This window comes from Meles meles, chromosome 9 (genome assembly GCF_922984935.1).
Source record: "Meles meles chromosome 9, mMelMel3.1 paternal haplotype, whole genome shotgun sequence".
Lineage (NCBI taxonomy): Eukaryota > Metazoa > Chordata > Mammalia > Carnivora > Mustelidae > Meles > Meles meles.
This window is the reverse complement of record NC_060074.1, coordinates 77485195-77505770: the sequence shown is the minus strand read 5'-3', so window position 1 is coordinate 77505770 and position 20576 is coordinate 77485195. Positions and strand designations below refer to the sequence as shown.

General features: G+C 38.8%; 2 protein-coding genes across 2 annotated transcripts in view; one reads left to right on the top strand and one right to left on the bottom strand.

The window, feature by feature from the left end:
- The window catches only part of CERKL (ceramide kinase like), a 119211-nt gene extending 110516 nt beyond the window's left edge, over nucleotides 1-8695 (top strand). Inside the window, exons 11-13 of the mRNA XM_046018634.1 lie at nucleotides 2016-2112; nucleotides 7397-7572; nucleotides 8562-8695. Of these exons, the coding sequence (XP_045874590.1) occupies nucleotides 2016-2112; nucleotides 7397-7572; nucleotides 8562-8643 (355 nt within the window). The 3' untranslated portion in view covers nucleotides 8644-8695. The remainder of the gene's footprint in view (nucleotides 1-2015; nucleotides 2113-7396; nucleotides 7573-8561) is intronic.
- Nucleotides 8696-8723: 28 nt separating this feature from the next.
- The window catches only part of ITGA4 (integrin subunit alpha 4), a 79625-nt gene continuing 67772 nt past the window's right edge, over nucleotides 8724-20576 (bottom strand). Inside the window, exons 22-28 of the mRNA XM_046018631.1 lie at nucleotides 18618-18708; nucleotides 16158-16265; nucleotides 15256-15381; nucleotides 14235-14354; nucleotides 12041-12139; nucleotides 11540-11659; nucleotides 8724-11121 (exon numbers count right to left, since the gene is read on the bottom strand). Coding sequence (XP_045874587.1) covers nucleotides 11023-11121; nucleotides 11540-11659; nucleotides 12041-12139; nucleotides 14235-14354; nucleotides 15256-15381; nucleotides 16158-16265; nucleotides 18618-18708 — 763 coding nt within the window. The 3' untranslated portion in view covers nucleotides 8724-11022. The remainder of the gene's footprint in view (nucleotides 11122-11539; nucleotides 11660-12040; nucleotides 12140-14234; nucleotides 14355-15255; nucleotides 15382-16157; nucleotides 16266-18617; nucleotides 18709-20576) is intronic.

Sequence of the window (20576 nt, the reverse complement as noted above, 5' to 3'; positions counted from 1 at the left end):
GAATATTGCATAATATAGTCAAATCTAGATTTTGCCTGGACATAGAATAAAAGAATGTCTTCTGTGCTGTGGCAATTTATAACATAATTTCAATGATCAGTTTTGTCTTCCCTGCAAAATATTTAACCAGAATGATTAACAGCTAGCAAGAGGGATTGATTTACAATTTTTTCCTCAGCAGTTGATATGAAGGTGATAGAGAAATATCCAAAGTTAGAGAAGAAGAAAAACTATGCACTTTGATATTAATAATCTAGACACCAGGGTCCTCTTTATCTTTAGTAACTGGAAGGGAGTTATTTTGAAGCTTGTGTGATTTAAAATTTGTAGCTTAATTGTTTCCTGCCTATACTGTCAGAAATGCTTGATAGATGTGTAGCTCCCTAGTATAGTTTCCCTCGCTAAAAGTGAAACCAGCTAGCTGACTAAAGGAGCAATGTTCTACAGGACTGGAGACAATACTTGTCTAATGCTACTTCATCTCTGACTCTCACGTTTGCTGAGGGACCTTCATGAGACGGTGGTCTGCTCTTCTGGGAGTGGATTCATGCCTCTCTCTATGCTGTTCCATACAGTTTTTAACTTGCCTGGAATTCCATTGCTTATTCTCATGAGGCTTCATCAGTATTGATCAAATTTTCAGAAGATGACTAGTTAGAGATTTCCTTTTGGACTATAATTAAACACTCCCCCCTGCCTTTTTTTTTTTTTTTTTTTTAAAACCGTTACACCACGCCTTGGTTGACCAGAGGTATTCAGAGATTTATCTTCAGAACGATTCAGGATCATTGCACAGGAGATTCAACTTCCAACTTTATTCACCCCCCCAATAAAGTATAACTTAATTCAAAATACCTCAGTGAAAATTGCTGATAGAAATTAGTGTTGTTTCAGTATCCTAAGATTAAATGCATAATATATATAAAACATTTAGAATAGTGAAGTCACATGACTAAGTATTGAAAAGGAGACATATGAAGTGCTTTTCATATTTATGAAAAATTAAGCAATTTTTGAAGAATAAAAACACGAGACAGTACTCTGAATGTGTTGGAATGTTGAGTAAAATGAACATTGGACCCTAGCAACTAAGAGATCGGTTACCAGTGATCATTTTGTTTTTCCCGGTGTGCCTTTGAGCAAATCACTTAAACTTGGGGTCTTCTTTTCCATCTGTATAAACCGAGTGAATGACTGGATAATCTCCAAGGTCCCTTGCAAGCTCTAACCTGAGTTTCCATAAGATTTAAAGAGCTCTTTTTCATGTTGTTGTTATTCTTGGAATAACTTTATATTTGCCTTGAAATCAAGCTAGAAATCATTTGCACATATTTCTGCAAACTGCCTTCTAAAGCTAGATGCATTTCTGAGTGGCTTTTTTGGCACTAAATCACATCTCTAAATTTGTAGTCTCTTATATTAAACTGAACTGTTATGCAAGATTAAAATGCTCAGTCATTTAACTGCACATGTGTGGCAACATTTGTCCCTTTTATCCATCTGTGGGCCCCTTTGATTTATTTTTCTATGTCACTTCGACCTGCCCATAAGTAAATATTTAAATATCACACTGTAGGTTTTAGAAAGTGTTGAACAATTTGTTATACCATTTGTATTTATTTGCTATTTTACCTCTTTTAAAAACACACATGATTTCACATTTTGAATCCCTAAGTAAATAAATTGGATTTTAAATGATGTCTTGCTAGGTATATAGGATGCATGATCGTTCATTTTCTAAAAAAGCCCCTAACGAACTTACAGAGAAGGAAATCAGTCACTTAATAAAAAACTAACTCGAAGGGCTGTGCTGTTTAAAAAATAACAACAGCAAGATAAGATTTAAGAATTTTAGGTAAATGTAATGTGACGATGACTAATCTCTCTGGCCTAAAACTTCTAGTAAGCGTGATATTTGTTATAAGCGTGATATTTGTTAGAAGGAATGATAGAGTAATTTCTGTTGCAATCACTTAATAAACTTCTCAGTGTCAAATACAAATATTTAATTCCAGATTAAATAATGGAAGCATGGCTCTTATCGTTGTACGAAACACTTCTCGACCAGAATTTATAAAACACCTAAAAAGATACGCCAGTGTTAAAAATCAGGTAGAGTAAATTATTTTTATTACTTGTGTGCAAAACTGTTAATCCTGGAAAGAGAGATGCTGCAAGAGTTGACATCAAATCCTGCATCATAAGAAGGCATTATTCTCTTAATATATTAATATTTTTTTTCTTTCAGTTTGTGGTTCCTCCAAATTTTGAAGACTGTCTATCGTATTAATATAGATTGGTCCTTTTTGAGCTATCCGTTGGTGGATACATACATTTGTGTGTGTGCGTGTGTGCCTGCAAAGAGAAAGTAGAATATGTAGTGTTATATTGAAATGTGAAGTAAATTAAAGATAAAATTATATACTTGGCTGTTCTTCAGAATGAAAAGTAGTGAAATCTGAGATGTTTAACCTTCTCAGTGTTATGGCAGCAGACTCTCAAGATATGACCTTTAGATTCTCCTGCCATTTATGTACAGATCAGCCTACCTTCACTTAATTGAGATAGATTTGCAGACCTATATTTAAAAACACACCACTTTTATACAGTCAGTATTCTATTCAGAACGAGAACATGTGGTTGCGTTTTGGGAGACAGATAAAATTGTATTTCCCCTGAAGGGATTTGTTTTAAAGAGAAGCAATAACTATTATAAGCCACATTCTTTTGGCAGAGATTTTGACCCAGTTTTTAGGAAACTGATCCAGAAATATGTGAATTTCTGAAATGATGAGTCTTGAGCTACATCGGTATGCTTGTAAAGCCCTGTAGTCTCACTCCCTACAGGTACAGAACTGTACCTGCATGCAGCTGGAGACAGTACACGGGAGGAGGAGCGTAAGTCCAACCAACCGTAGCGGTAGCATCTTGCTGGTGCAGGTGGCCATTGCAAGGCTCACACTGTAGTAAACTTCTGTAGGCAGTCCTCATGAAGTTTCAGTTCTCTTCTGCCCGCTACATTATTTGATCAGTGTTTATTGAGCAAGCAACTGAATGAAGTGTCTAGGAAATCGTATCGTAAAAATTACATTGCCTCTTTCCTTAAAACGCATCTCAAAGTACACAGAAGCAGACATAGTGTAGCTTGTGAGCCGAAGTAATAACTTCACGTGTGTGTGTTTGGGGAAAGACGGTGACTGACTGTCCAAGGAATGTAGGCCTTTTCAGATGTTACTCATTTTGTTTGCAGTGTTACTATTTTTCTTAATCCTCAAGCAGTACATGTTCATTATTATTGTTTCCTAAGTCAGAAAGCAGAAACAGCAAAACAATATAAAAAGCACTCAAAATTCTGTATTCCAAGAGATCAGGATCACTACCTTGGTATAAACCTCTTAATCTTTCCACATTAAACATAAGTGAGAACCTCAGTGGGTATTAACCTGAAGGTACACGTCCTGAGAAGCTCTGTATTTTTTTAGGGAGGTACAAAATAACTTGGAAATTCTCTTTTGGAATTGCCTAAGGGGCAAATGTCTGAGGTAATTTTTTGTAGTTATCCTTTTTTCAACATGAAAATATCCTTGTGAGTTTGAGAGTAATACATGCTTACTATAAAAAGAAAAGCAAAGAGAGTGAATAGAACTCTCTATAGGAAAACAATTTTTGAAAAAAGTGAGATCGTGTTATGCAAGATATATTATAATCTGCTTTCCCCATTTACCAGCCATGTCTTATTTTTTTTTAATATTTTTTATTTATTTGACAGAGAGAAATCACAACTAGGCAGAGAGGCAGGCAGAGAAAGAGGAGGAAGCAGGCTCCCTGCAGAGCAGAGAGCCTGATGTGGGGCTCGATCCCAGGACTCCAGGATCATGACCTGAGCCGAAGGCAGAGGCTTTAACCCACTGAGCCACCCAGGCGCCCCCCATGTCTTATTTTTGATGCAAAAATTATTGCCTCTGTGTGTAGGGGGGTAGGGGGGTGGAGGAGGGCAGTCATTAGTCCTAACTCTGATTGAGTTAGCTCTTTCCAAAAATTGAAATCCATGCTATTGCTCTGTAATTATTTTTTTTAACAAACTCTGAAAACGTTCAACATGATGGTATGTATGAATGAGTAGATGGATTCCCGAGGTCACTGCTTCCAAGCAATGTTAATTTGATACATTTGTTTAAAAAAAAAAAGACATATATTTGCACATAGGTGTGTATGTGTAGTCTCTTTCCTTCCTGGTGACATTTTCAAAAATGTAAATTTATGTAAATTATGTAATATGATAAAGACCACATAAAGGTAAGATTATATAAGCAACAGTCTAGTTAGCAGTAACTGTGGTATCCAGAAAGGAAAACACAGTACTTCGGCCTCGGGAAAGCCCCAGTCTAGGTCCTGGAACCATCTTTGCCAGGTTGAACTGAATCTTCACATATATTAACAATCATAGCGCATAATGAAAACCACCATCATCCTGCCTTCCCCATCACTGTGTCAAATAGAAAAACACTACCCTTCCTTTCAACTCTATCCTATCACGGTCCTCCTTTTCCTCTGTCTTACATTCCCACGTATACTTTGACCATCATTTTTGGTAGGGAGTTTAAGACCCTTAAGTCAGCGCTTTCCCTGAGGACTTGTTTGCCAACTTCTAGTCCTCTTGTGATATTTTGTCCTGGGGGATCTCATTCCCCACCGCCACCCTGTCTGAACCATTATCTGAGCTTTGCACAATTAGCGAAATTTGCAAATTAGTGTTCTCTTTTCTCTGCTGATCAACAGGATCATGGTGCTTTCCTGTGTGTGAAGTAGGAAAACTCATAGGCATCTTGAGTTTAGCATGTCCATATCTGACCGTATTGTGTTCCTCCTAAAGGTCCTCCTTCCGTGTGTCCCTACAGAAGACGGCAATGGTACCACACTCTACCCATCCTGGAGTTACTCTGGAATCCTCTCCCTCCCTCATTCTTCATAATCAGCCCACCAAGCACTTCTGTTGGTTTCCCTCCTAAATGTTTCTGAAGTTTCTCCTCCACCTTATTTTGAACCTTAATCCCTTCTAGTTTATAGCACCCTCTTTCCAACCTTTCTTTGCTCTGGTCTTGTCTTCCACACTTCGTTTTAGAGGGATTTCGCTAAAATACTTTGCTGATTCTCTCGTGCTAAACTCTTCAGTGCCTTGCTCATTCTTGTCAAGATGGCATCGGATGTCCTTGGCATGGAGTACATGGCCCTTTGTATTCTGGCTCTTGGCTTATGTCACAGCCTCACCTCTTGCCATCCTACCCCAGCTTTCCTGTGTTTGGGCCATTTTACTAGTGTGTTAGGGCTGCCATGACAAATACCACAGACTCTGTGGAGGCTTAACAGAAATTTTTTTACAGATTTGAAGATTAGAAGTCCAAGATGGTGTCGGCAGGTTTGGTTTCTCCCAAGGCCTCTTGTGGCTTCGAGATGTCTGTCTGCCTTCTGACCATGTCTTCACGGGGTCTTTCCTCTGGGTGTGCACATCCCTGGCATCTGTGTGTCCTAGTTTCATCTTTTAGGGGCACCTGTCACGGTGGATGAGGTCCTACCCCCAAACCTCATTTTAGCCACCCCTTTAAAGACCTTCTCTCTAACTATGGTTACATTCTAAGGTATGGGGGTGATAAGGTCAATTTACGACTTTGTGGGAGAGACACAATTCAGTGGGTCACCCCATCTATGTCTTTTTCTAAAAAAATCAAATATAGCTGTTTATATCTTCTTTAAAAATAAGTGCCAAAACACCAGGCTAAGAGTTAGCCTCCAGGCTAACCCTTGTGTGTTAAGACTCCTTCAGATAGGAAGCTCACCCAACATCCTGAGCCTGCTGCCTCTTGTTTCTCTCATTTAACTCTCTGCTTACACCATCATGGCAGTTGTGTGTATCACAGTGTGAACTGTTTCCTTCTCTTCCTCACATCTTAGACACACCCTCACACAAGATACTAAGCTCTTGGCTCCCTGACCTCCCATCTAATGACGTGGCTTCATCGGTAATGAATTTGTTGGCATGCGTGGAGTTTCATTGGTGAAGGATGCACACGAAAACTGAGGCTTTAAGATAACAGACTTACTGGTGGTGGCCATCCCTCCGTGGCCTCTATCAGCTTCCAGCTGCGTGCCACAGGCTGACTGTTTTTATCACATGGCCGTCTCCTCTCTTATAAGGACATCACTCATGTTGGATGAGGGCTCAACCTGATGACCTCATCTTAGCTCAGTCATATCTGCAAAGACTCTCTTCCCAAACACGGGTGACCATTGCAGGTACTAAGAGTTAAGGCTTCCAGGCATTGTTATCAGGGATGCAATTTAACTCCTAGTTAGCCAGTTAGCAGTGACTCATTTAAAACCCATTATTTTTACAAGTTCGCACAGAATGAAGGCTGTCCCCAAGGCTCTGGAGCTAAGATGGAAGTCTAAGGCAGTGCCTGCTGAGCAGTTTCACAGGGAGCCCCGTGCTTCCACAGAGAGCTACTTGGGGCCCTGTAATTTTGTACCTGCATCAGAATGGCTGATACCACCCTGTAAATCCAGTATAAGCCATGGTAGTAACCCAGTGCATTATACAGTATAACTGTGAAATCTGCTGGGCTTTGGTTTCTACTTGGGTAAAATAAGGGTGTGGGGAAAAATACTAGTTTTCTGTCAACTTTTAAAACTCTATACCTTACCGAGGTTCATACATGGAAAGGAAAAAAACCCCATGTAGATCATAGGAATAGACCTCATGCCATTTACCTAAAAAGTGAAATAAGTGAGTGGTTATTGTGCATTGCTACTAAACAGGTATTTGGCTATCTTCTCTTTTTTATGAGAATACATATTTTTTTCCACTAAAGTTTCCTTAGACAAACAAAAACAAACTTGAAGATAGCCTGCACCCTTCAGAGTGGTAGCAAGCAAACAATTATCTTGCGACTTGTATCCATCTTGACTGTGGGACTGAGGCAGGGGAAAACCCGCAAAAATCACATTAGATGGACTTCCTCTTTCTACCTTCATAAACTTAGGACCAGGTTCTTCCTGATTAAATTCTAAGTGTAAAACTTAGTTTCTTTTACATCACCTCACCTAATTGACAAGATATAAGTTGGTGGATTACACAAATCTGTGTCAACAACTGGGTATTAAAAAGTCTTTAATTGAAAATGGTATGAAAATTGTATACAATCTCAGACTAGTGATCATAAAACAAGTTTGCTAGATCTCCCAAAGAAATTGGGGACCCCTGACAAAGAGTTTCAAAGCTATAAAAATGTCCTCATGCATGTTGATACTTATGTGCAAGAGAGCACAGTGAACTTTTTAATTTGCATGAGCAGTTAGGGATAAAGCCCGCGCTGTGACTATTTGTGTTTGTTTTATTTAGTTCAACTTTCCGTTTGTTGAGACTTACACTGTTGGAGAAGTAAGAGTTCGTCCGAGGAACAAAAGCGGATGTGATCCGGAGGAGGATGACGGACAGCAGGCAGCTGCTTCAGAACACAGTTTCCCGTGGAACATAGATGGTGACTTAGTGGAAGCCGAATCAGAGGTTCAGGTCAAGTAAGTGTCATTATTTCCCCCCCCTTCACTATCCACCAGTAGACACAAAATTAAGTGTAATGGAAGCAGCCTTGTCATGACTTTTTTTTTTTTAATGAGTAAGTCAGGGAAGCATAAAAAGATGTACAATTTTAATAAATAAAGTATAACTTTACATTTATTCACCAGTTGTTACATACAGCCCAAGCATTTCCGTATAGACTCATCACCAAATTTTCCGAGTGTCTATATTGGCATTTCAAATGACTATTCTCCCTAAACTGTACAGACAATGTCTACAATTTGTTTTGTAATTTTAGCAATATGTTTTGTAATCTTTTTTTTTTTTAAGATTTTTTATTTATTTATTTGACACACAGAGAGAGATCACAAGTAGGCAGAGAGGCAGGCAGAGAGAGGAAGGGAAGCAGGCTCCCTGCTGAGCAGAGAGCCCGACGCGGGACTCGATCCCAGGACCCCAAGATCATGACCTGAGCCGAAGGCAGCAGCTTAACCCACTGAGCCACCCAGGTGCCCCTATGTTTTGTAATCTTAAAAGGGGATCGAGAGCTTAACCTTGTGAAAGCCCTCTGCGGAGCGGATGGGTACACATTGAAAGCTCCAGTCTTGATCACTTTGTATTCAGTGGCGTGCTGCTCTCAACTCTTTCCACAGCATTCAACCTTCTCGACACAGGAACAGTTTTATATACTCTGTAACAGGACAACTGGCATGAACAAGTTTAGGACCATGCAAACTCATTGCTGGAAAGCATTAGGACTCAAGGGGTGGAAGACCGGTGCAGGAGCAGCACCCTGTAGGCACAATGTCTGGATGTTATAGTAATTACCAGCTCTCCCTCCCCATTTACGAGATTGCAGCTCTGCCACAAATGGAGGTTTGCTAGCTCTCATTAGATGGGTATTTGGTATTATGTACCAGACTCAATAGGTATTTGTGTGAAAAATAACAAGAGGTTGATGAAATAATTATACATCTATTTCTTACAGATTACACCCAAGACTTATCAGTCTTTATGGAGGAAGCATGGAAGAAATGAATGATTCCAAAGTAACATGTAATTGTTTATAAAAGAAATGTACAAACTAGCATTTTAATATGAAGGAATATGGTCATGCTTTAAAGATACAGGGGAAAAATTATTTTTTTTGAAGAGACAAAAATTGCTATTTTTATTGCTAAAAATTAGCTTCTAGAGCTTAAGCCATGAAATATAACAATTTAAATTCTGGGTTTCAGAAAGTATTTATTGGAACTGAAAGCAAACATTCATATACTCAAAACGTGATAACCTGTCAGTAATTCCCAAGTGAAATAATTTGGATGTTTTCACCTTTCAGGATTTGAGTCCATCCTCTATGGATATAAAATTTCCTACAGCCTGGTACAGATGGATGCCAGAGGTTACTTAAGGATGCCCTGGTGAGATCCTAATCCAGATTTCAAAGTGGCTCCAATACCTACGTTATTTGCCAAAGAGATAAGCATTTTAAGTTGTTAGGGAACCAATTTTGTGACTATTCCCTGAAAGCTGAAAATTGTTATGGATTTGAAAAGACTTAAAGAAAATCAACAAATTTCGAAGTATGAGAAGTAACTAACTAGTGAGGAGCTGTTTTCTCTTTGCTTCTGAAAGTCATGTTATCCAGCAATCCTAGCACACTGGTTTAGTGCACTCAATAATGCCCCAAATGCTCTCATTTCTGGATAGAAAAGAGCCCAATTTAAAATTCCTAAGGGATCATCCTCCACCAATGATTCCAGAAAATCTCCTGAAAGGATTACTTTGCTTTTTATGTAATGAAAAAAGCAGATTATTTGCTTATATAATACCTTTTTAAGTTTAATTAATGACTGCTGGGATATACCATGTTCAGGAGGGTTCATGCTCACAGATTGGGTTTCACCCATCGAATGCCTTCAGAAACTCTGCCCCCCTTGTTCTCTGGCCACCAGTTACTAATGTGGGCTCATGAACAGAGAACCTGCAGGAATTTAGGCAGCCTGAGAAAGACCGCTGTTGGCAGGGGCTTTGGATAGACAGAAGTCTTTTACTATTTAATTGCTTCCAATAATAAAGACAGATATAGGACAACGCACAGCTATCAGCATCCAGGTCACATGCCTGGATAAATATGAAAAAGGACTGTATTTGCAAGTGAAAAGATACTAAAGATTATTGAAAATCCAGAAGCTTTTTCATAAAAACTATTTCACTTACCACTAAAACTTAGATCATGGAAATTTTTATGTCCCATTTATATTCACTGAATACAAGCTAAAAGTTAAATTTCTAAATTTTGTTTCTCTATTTCCATGCAGACGGGAATGCTCTTATACACCTGATAAAAACACATGTAATACATACATCTGAGGAGAGAGTAATATCTATACAAGTAGGGGCATTTGCTTGATTTGACAGTCACTATTTTACATAGTATCTAATTTATATGAAATACTGGCCTCCAAGCATGGTCTTCGTAGAGTTTGGCTTTTTAGGAGTCATTAATGAGGTACAGTTTTCATATTTTACATATTATCAGTGTATTTATATTTGAAATATCAGCTAAAGTGCAACATTCACAATCTGTTTCAGAGTATAAGTTAGAATTCTTAAGTACTGTTGTTTTTATAAGTAAAAAAACTCACTAAAAATGGATTTTAGACATTACTCCTGGGTACCCTTGATAAAAATGTGTTATATTCTTTTAAGAACTTGTGTATATATACAGAAAGAATCCATAGCTGTATAAACAGTAATTATCCAGAAGTCATTAAACTCAAACCAGTGTATAAATTCAGTCTGGAATTTGCTCCTCGGGCCCAAAATGCTCTTACATAGACTGCCGACTAAATGGTTGTTGATCAAAGCCCATCATAAAGGTATTAGAAATAAAGGTCTTTAAAGATAAAATCTGCTTTAAAACACTAGTGGTCTTCTTTTATTCATAAGAAAATTGAGGAACAGCTCTTCATTCTTTAAATATATTTAGCGGGATTTTTCTAATGAGTCCCAAAGATCTATTAGAAATGAGTCATTGCCTATCCAGTGGAGTTTATTTTACCGAAGCAAGCACACCTGGCAAATTATTTCTTTTAAAGGAATGATATTTCAAGTCCAAGACTTCTCCAAATGAGTTGTTTACTTCCTCAACATGATTTAATTCAGATGCACTTTATTTCAAGGTATCTTCGAGGGATTACTTACCTTGAATAAATTGAATGCCTTAGTGTTTTTTCTATCCATTTGAGAACTGAGAGATTATTTTCCTCTGGAAGAGTAATCATTGCTTGGGATTTTTCACTTGCATCGAGACCTAGTATGTCACAAGGTCATGAGTAAATGAAGTACATAGGAGAAATCTGAGCAGAATTCCGGGGTTTCTTGTAAACACTGTCTTGAATTTCTTTGGTTAACCTGAGTCTATTCTCTCAATTTGAAAGAAGTCTTTAATCATCATTGTTGCTCTTGCTGTTAACATAGCTCCAGCTGTCTCTTCTGTTTTCTTCTTGGAGGACAGATTTGTACTGTCTTTTAAAGAAGCCAGCCTGTAAACAGTATTGCATAATCACTAGTGTATAGTTACGAACATATTACACTCATTGGACACCTGAATAGTCACCGTCCCACGTAGTAAAATTCAGAGGGGAAATATTGTGTTCAAGAGCAATTTTACTGGACTGCTCGGTGACACACACTCTCCAAAGTGGACATTAAAAATAATATGCAGTGTTTTCTAAGAGCTTTCTTAAAGAACATCTTCCCAAACTACTGTCACAGTTAGAATACTGGTACTGTAGTTAGGAGAAACAGTAGATCAGTACTGCATAGTCACTTGGGAATTTAAAATGTTAACTTTAAAAGTGCTACAATATTTCATAATTTGGGAGTCACAAACGGGGCTTCGTCACAAATTAAAAACAGCATTACTGAGTAGTTTAACATGGATAATTATTAAAGGCTTACCTTCCACATAACATATGAAATCAATAAAAGTAAAATAAGTCCAAGGAACAAGCTACTTGAAATTATTGCTATTGTGAAATGACGTTTGGGTCTTTGATGATGTAGTCCTTCAAGCAGAACCTACACAAAGAGCCACCAGTTTAAAAACTTGCTTTTAATTCCCTCTGAATTACCTCCCCACCCCTCCCCAACCCATGAGTCCCATAGTATTTTGAACAACTCCCGTCTCCTCCTCTCACTGGTTCTAACAACCCTAGGGAACATTGGCAACCATTTAGTAGAAGCGGCTTGAGCCCTGTTTCTTCATCCAGATAATTCTACCAAGTTCACCTCCTGAAAAAGCCATCTGCATTGTTCCCTCCCACCAGTTGTGGAAAATGCCAAATCTTAGTAAAGTATTTCAAGCCTTCCATGATCTAGGCAATCTAGTTTCCTGACTGAAAGCTCCATCAATAGTTTTTCCTTATAATCCTAAGGCTTCAGGTAAAATGGTAATCTTACATGTGCAACAGTCTCATCTTTGTTTAGTTCAATAACTTTTGGGTTAGGCTCTGGAAAAGCTGTTGCTCTTATTTCAAACTTGAGGGCCGAAGTCTCATCCTGTTTAATAAAAGAAAGATCACTGTAGCCTGATTCGTGAAGACAGATTAATAATTTCTCATGATCCTTACCTACTCTCTGAGGCTTTTACAATGGATATTCCCCAGTTCATTTCACCATTTGTATTAAATTGCTATGCAACACTTCCTGTGCTTCCAAAGGCATGGCCATTGTATTATTTTTCCGGGCATCATTTTGTTGAAATCCTTTTATTAAACTTAATTAGTTTGGGCACTAGGGTGGTTCAGGTGGTTAAGTGTCTGCCTTTGGCTCAGGTCATGGCAGGATCCTGGGATAGAGTCCCACATCGGGCTTCTTGCTCAGTGGGGAGTCTGCTCCCTCTGCCTCTCCTGCACTCTCCCTCTTGCCTGCTTTCTCTCAATATTTTTAAACATGACTAGTTTGCGGACAACTTGATGCAGATATTTGTAATACTTAATAATTTAAAGATTTGGTAGTTAGCACTATTTTGTTTCCTAGAAATTGAGTCTTTTACCAAATAAGACTTTCTTCACCTAATAAATGTTTCTTCAAATTTATTTTACCTAGGCTTTTCCCCCCCCCAAACAGTGCTGTCATCTTGCTGCTCTGATAAAATGCATATAGTTTATCTAATGTCGTAACAGAAAAATCTAGTATAAGTAGTTATAACATTCAAATATAAAATTAGTAGATGAACTCCAAGATACACTACATAACCAAGAATCCAGGTTTTGGCTCCACATTCTCTGAGAACCTCTTAAAATTGCATGTAAAATTGAGTTTCTCATATATGCATTCATTGTACTAGAATAATATTCCTAAAGAGATCTATGACCTTTAAAAGTGAAAACTACTATATAAATGCTGTAGAATTTTAGGGCTGAAAATAAATTACATACTTTGTTAAAGCAGTGGTTTCCAACAGGGATTCTTTTATCACCTTGAGGACAGTAGTTTCTGGAGACATTTTTGACTGTCAGGACTTGGGAGGTGGTGTGCCAGCATCTAGTTCATAGAGACTAGTGATGCTGTTAAACATCCTACAATACACAGGACTGGATCTGGCACCAAGGAATTATCTGGTCCAAAATGCCAATAGTGCCTATTGTGGAGAAATCCGGACCTCAAGGGTATGAGGCTGCAAACTGCAAAAGTCTTAGTAACGCGTTGCTGGTCTCAGGTTTTAGTTTTTAGCACAACTGGAACTAGAGCAGAAATCTCTTACTTCAGTATCTGGTGGATCTTTTTTTCCCTCCCCTCCTTGACCACTGTGTAGCAATTTTAAACATTCTTCTTTAAACAAAATAGAACTACTGTTTTCTTTGACTTACTATATACCATGCACTAAATACTTTACAATACCTCTACAAAAAAGTTTATCCATATTTATCCGGTAAAGTGAGGAACAGAACTCCAGATAAAATTGGTTTTATCTCTAATTTTTTTTTATAAGATTCATTTATGGAGAGAATATGAGTGGAGGAGGGGCAGAGGGCAAGTAGATTCCCCCCGAGCACAGAGCTCAACACAGGGCTTGATCTCAAGACCCTGAGATCATGACCTGAGCCTACACAAAGAGCCTGACATTTAACTGACTGAGCCATCTGGGTGCCCCAAAATCTGCGTACTCATTTCTAGGAAGAAGTTCAAGATGTATTATTTATTCAGCTTTTCAGAGTTTCTCTTAATGTGTTATTGTATGCTTGTGTTTTATTGTTGATAAATTTTGATGTTTTGATTTTATGAAAGCCTTAGTTTAACTTCTTAAATATTTAGGCATAATTTAAAGTACTTTAGAAAAAATCTTAAGATTATATAAAATAGGGAGCCAATTTCTGTGATTTAATCAAAATTTATAATTAGTTGGACATGCTTTATAAAATAAACCTAATTATTCCATAGTCTATTTTACAGTCTTAATTCTCTTTAATTACTAAAGCCATATCACTTAGTGTATGCAGCTGAAACTATACATGGAAACAGTTGTAGAGTTCCACTCCAGATTTTACTATTCATACCTTAATTACTTAAATGCCTCCTCACAGACCATCCTACATAAATAAGATGATTGTCAGAATCTACAAACTCAAAGTTGTCATTTTTTCTTACTTACCATTTCTGAAAGGTATGGCCGGCCTTCCAGCTGAATGTGAACACTGGCTTCTTTTCCACTTTCCATTTTCCCAAAATGGCAGAAAAAATGTAAACAGTATGGATCAGCTTTTATGCAGAACTTGAAAAAAAAAATACAAAAGTGCTACATTAAAACTTTTTTTATAGGTAGCTAAAATATTTTACATGGAATTAAACATCTCCCATGAGTGGCATTTAAAAATTATCTTGCTTTAAACAAAACGTGAATGTTTGTTTGTTTTATAAATTACAACAAAAAGTATTTGAGCTGAAGCATGTGTTCTGAGATTTAAAACAAAGACTCCCTAATCAGAACTGTGTTGAGGTACATGTTCTATGTTGCTTGTAAAACTTGGATCATTTGAAGGGAAGACCACTTCTTCAGGGTTTTTGGCATTTTCCTAAATTCACTAAATGAAAGGAATGAAAATTAATCTCATGTTACAAAGTCTGCTCAGCTGAATACTCTAGCTTGGCCTCCTAAAGGGTCTGGAACAAGGCTTGGCTGGCACAAAATAGGCATTGGTTTGGGGCGCCTGGGTGGCTCAGTGGGTTAAAGCCTCTGCTTTCGGCTCAGGTCAGGATCCCAGGGTCCTGGGATCGAGCCCCGCGTCAGGCTCTCTGCTCCGCAGGGAGCCTGCTTCCCTCCTCTTTCTCTGCCTGCCTCTCTGCCTGCTTGTGATCTCTGTCTGTCAAATGAATAAATAAAATCTTAAAAAAAAAAAACATTGGTTAGATTAATAATGAAATTATGTATATATATATCTGCACATATATATATGCATATATATATATATCTGCATATATATATATATCTGCATATATATATATGTAAACTCTGGGTCTCTCTAATCATGTGTGTTTCTTGTGCAAGAGTATTACCTTGGGTTGTTTCTTTCCTGAACAGAACTGACTGCTCAAACCCACTGGTTCTTCGTTTTAAGTGCTTTGGTTCTGTATGTTGGAAAGCAAAATCGGCAACCAGAAAAATGGAAACTTACCAGTAGCTTCTTATCAGTCTTGGACAAGAATTTGAAAATGTCTTTCAGGAACTCCATTGAACCTTTCTCCTGCTCTAATGCACACTTTCTTTGATAATTTTTAAAATGGCATTCTCCAGCAGTAGTCTATACAGATAGAAAGTGAGAAAAATCTTATTTCATACTGGAGAGAACTGCAAAAACTACATGCTCTTAAAATTTCCAGTTGCTTACCTTTTCTAAAATATATCAAGTATTTCTGAAATTGTGAAAATATCTCTGGAATAGACTTTCTTGGGAAAGATTAAGTCTCCATGGCAAAAACTCAGAAACCCAGCAACATTTTAACTAGGTTGGATATAGGTGCTCAAGTGAGCACAGGGCCTTAACTTGACAGAAAATAAGGCAACGTGAAAAATGGACATTTGAACTTTGGCATGGAATTAACATTTCTTTGGCTTTAGACACAAAATAAAATGATAACACATAATAACAGCATGTCTTGCCATCTAAGCCTGGAACTCAGACTTAGACAAGATACTTTAAAATTATATCTCAAACCCAAGGAAGGATTTTATTTGTTGACTGCTTGTCTTGAAAATGGGAATTTAAGAAACAATTCTGATACAGTCATCAACATAAAAGTATCGATTCCTATTAAAAAATGGCTGAAAACTGGTTTTCAACGGCAGACTCAAGATTTATAGAGCATTTCACCAGTTACTTCCAGAGGCACATTTCACCACGAAAACGCACTGAAGACGGAAGAGCAGAGGTCCCTCTAACCCTTTAGTTCCGATGGATAATATTCAAAGTGTACTCAGAAATTGTGTGGTGCGTTCACAGCTGAAAGCGTGATTCAAGTAAGTTAAGAGATATACCCATTTAGCAACATAACTTCGAATAAAGGAACACATTTTTACCTGGACATCCAAAATGTTGAACAGCTTATCGGTTTGGGGGGTAAAAGAATTCGGTACCATTATTTCCACACTAACATTTGGAGCCATGCTGTGACCCATGTTGATAACCTGGGAAGGAGGAAAATTTTTTTACAACCTATTTTTCATACATATAAATACAGGTATCAGCGAGCTTTTGGGTGAACCCGATGTTTCAGGCAACATTTATAACTGGGGGGGTTTGTAGTCGGCATCTGCATGGCAAAGGGAGATCGAATATCCATAATCAGACCTTTAAAAAGTGTGCTAATTGTTGCTTATTCCCAGCCCTCTCCTTTTGATATGCTTAGGCCAAATGTCCAGACTGTTAGTTACTGCAGAAACAGTCTAAAGGAAAAGACAATAATGTGTATGGCACGTTATGTATCTAAAAACCCATGACCAGGTGATCCGCACAACTGTCCCATGAGGTGAGCTGACATTTCATTCTCCAGCTCCAGAAGAGGCTCAGACGTGTGAACGATGTGCCTCAGATGGCTACAGAGTGACAAGCAGCTCAGGTATTCTGCCTCTAACTCTTCTGTGTCACAACATCACTCTGCTGAGAGGATGCTCCTCATCACAGTAAGTGAATGAGAATATGTTACCTAGTTCAGGGTAACGGTAATGCCGAGGCACTCAGAAAGTCAGAAAGGGGTAGAGAAAATACAACAGCCTTTTAATAATAAGGCATAGGTAGATGATATTTCATTACTGATAAATTTGGGGATTTCAGCTCTTTGAGGAAGAAAATTGGCTCAAAATTGTTGCCTCCCGAGCCCTTAACTATGAAACCAAGAGAGTAAGTCAGAAAAGAGATGTGCCACAACACCCGAACGAAATAGCGTGACTCCAACATTTGCAATAATCCTTAGGAAGCACATGACATGGAAGAATGTGTCTCTGGCGATGGAAATGGCTAGGCTGTGGGGCAACAGGGAGTTGCCGAAGGAGGTTTCAGCAATGAAAACCCGGTACTGCCCTGACCTTTAGACAGGGTCTTCCTCGTGCCAGCCAGTGATCAGTCCAACCTCAATATCCTTCATCCTGGTTCCCCTAGTAACACCAAGACCCCTAAGAACCTCCTCACATTTGCACAGACACACTGAGCCTACAGACTGAAAATACGTCCAGTGTAACTTAGTGCAAAACACTTTCCAGTTAAATTACTGAAAAATACTTAACCATGAATTGTAAGCTAATGACTAGACCTTCTAGAGTCTGTGCTCTGATAAACTATAACAAACTGAGCTGAACTCCCATGGGCTCTGATAGTAGCACTCCTTGGGACTTCAAAGCAGAGGGCTGTATTTTTTCAACACTATTGTCCACTAATATAACAAAAACTTGCATATACACAGACTCGGCAGGATTCCAAGGTCATTGTAACGATCTGGAGCAGGGCCCAGGCATTTGCATTTTGTGTAAGTACCTCAAGTGATTCTGACCCACATATTAATTCAACTTTAAAAAAATATATTTATTTTAGAGAAGGAGCACAAGCTAGAAGGGGAGGGGTAGAGAAATTCTTCAGCAGACTCCGCACAGAGCATGGAGCCTGACGCGGGACTTGATCTCACAGCCTCGAGATCAGAAGAGTCAGATGCTTACCTGATGGCACCACCCACATGCCCCGCCAACCTACATTTTCAAAAGCATGGCCTTACAAAAAAATATCATCATGTACCTAAAGTCAGACTCATGCACACTGTGGATTGTTATATAGTTCTATATATCATCATATATTATATAGTTCTATATAGCATTGTTTTTGATTCAAAACATATTGTTGTGGACGTTATCTATAATTATCATATCCAGGATGCCCCAGAAGTGTCAGTTTGGCAGTAAAAATTTTTTAAAAATTACTTTTATATTAATGTTTGGATGATGATACTCATTTTTTTAAAACAATTTAATAAATGACATCACTTATAACAAGTCATATGCTCATGACCTAAACAGCTGACCAAGACCTTAAACAGGGGCGTAGGAGGTAAGAGCTACCTTTACTGGTAACATTAGCGCTTGTATAAAAGCTTGAACCCAGAAGAGATTTCGCCAATATGCACCCAAAGATGCATTCCCTTGGCCTGTCCTGATCTGTGCACCTCTAGCAGATTTGGTTCCTCTGGTAATTTTGCCTGTTTTCAGGAGTTCCCTCTATCCTGTGCTTGTTCCTTCCCGTGGTATTTGTAAGGAATCAAGGGCTTCGGTGAAGGGGAAAGGCAAAGGGAAAACAAGGAGCATTAACCCAGGAGGAGAGGGAGGGAGGAACCAGTAGGCCCTTAAGCCGTGGGGGGGCTCCTCAGCCATGGGGGGCAAAGCCGGCGGGCGGGGGGCCCCCTAAGCCTCTGGCATCTCAGCCTATGATGTCCTCAGGAGCAATGCAGCAGTACGAGGCTTTCACTTTGCTGCAAATATCAAAACAACTCTTCTTACATGGAAAGTGAAGTTCATTTTCTCTGCCATGCACGTTTCAGGCTCATTTTCTTCCTTTGGTCCATACACAAATGAAGTTGGGTTGACAAATCTGAAAGAAACAAGTTCAAATTTAATTGGTCTTACTTGTTGAGCTATTAGAAACAGTCTTTCTCTATAGGCTGGATTATTGTCTCTCTCTTAAAAATGCTATTTAATACTATATTCCAGACTATAGAGGCCTCTAAGCACCAAGGAATAATTTTGGTTTCTTGGGAAGCTATGAATTTTAGTGAAGTGTAATAAATTCAGAAAGCCATGTGCTCTGACTTGGGTGTTAATGTCTCTTCCCACGAATATCCTTTGTTTGTCTTCCCAGCACTGCCTGGTTCAGTCCACTGGCCATTCCTTCTCTGTCAGCCCTCAAATGATTCATACAAATTTGACAAATAGATAAATTAACTTTATCCCTATAGCTCCAATATCTTCCTATAAGTCAATCGATTTTACCTATTTTTGTATTATGTCTTTCTGTGATCTACTTCCTGTTGGCTATTTGTAATGAATCCCAAAGCTGGGGAACAATTCAAACATCAGTAAGTATGGTAAACTTTTTGCTTAGGAATACAAGGTTGTCACTCTTGCCTGTGATTAGACATAGAGGTCAGTAGTGGTTTCTAAGAAGTATTTTTCTGGGGAATCCCAACTTCACTAGTTGCTTTTATTTGGCAGTGAATGTGAAGAAATGAAAATTAGCGACTGGCTACACAGAAATATTGAAATACTGTAGATTTAGGCAGTTTTATGCTCGCAGAACATTCCTTGCCCAAAATATGAGGTGGAGGACACTCATCATGAGAAAATCATGGAAAGGAAGTGAGATGAGGCTTCAAAATCAGGAAACGTGGTGTCAGCTTTTCTCTGCTCCCCACTGATGCAGCAGGGTCTTCCCTCCTGAATGGCTTTCTCTCTCTCCTGCTTGTTTCACCTCGGAAATGTGATACTCAGTTCTTTCAGTTGCAGACACCATTTTATTTTTATATAATTATATGCCATCTCTGTGAGTGGTTAAAAATGATTGGGGATGGTTTATGTTTAGAGCAACAAGAAAATCTCATCAGTCTATTTGTTCAGTATCTCCTATTTTTGGTCCTTTAAAAACAGGGTTTTAGGGGTGCCTAGGTGGCTCAGCTGGTTAAGCATCTGCCTTCAGCTCAGATCATGATCCTGGGGTCCTGGGATCGAGCCCCATGCTCCTCCCTCTCCCACTTTCTTTTTCTCTCAAATATATAAAATCCTTTTAAAAGAATATGGTCATAAACAAAGACTAATAGTCTGAATCATTTCCAGTAAAATCAGTAAGGGTTTTCTTAATACTCCCTAAATCTTTTCTACATGTTTCCTTCTTGAATCTGAGGAGGGCCCACACAGTCACTAACATTGTGGGGAACCTGTGAACACTGGCTCTGGGGCCATGGGTGAGAAACTCCATAATTCATGGGTCACTGAGTGGTCAGGGGACACCTTGCAGGTTGGTGCTCTCCCGTCTCCATCGATTTGCCACACAGGTGGAGGTGGGTTCTGGAGAGTGGTGACTGCGCCAAGCTTACACTTCCTAGAGCTTCACTCTCACCACAGCCACTGAGCATTATCAGGCTAACGGCACACTGCCATTTCCCCCCACCCCACCCCTGCCCTGGGCCGCTGGCCTTTATAGCGTACAACTGACAGGCTGAACATGACCTGCTAGGCTTCTGGGGCTTTTCCAGGAAGAAATCCCCAACCAGGTACTAGCTTAAAGAGGCCTCAGTAATGATTATAGAGTACATGAGACTAATGAAGAACGAAGCAAGAGAATGCAACACCAGGTCTTTTTTAAAGGATAGCAACAGCACAGGAGCTTTCCTTAAAAAATTTTTTCAATCTATTTTTTGACCAATAATGTAAGAAGCACCAGAATTTAAAATTGGCTCTCAACTT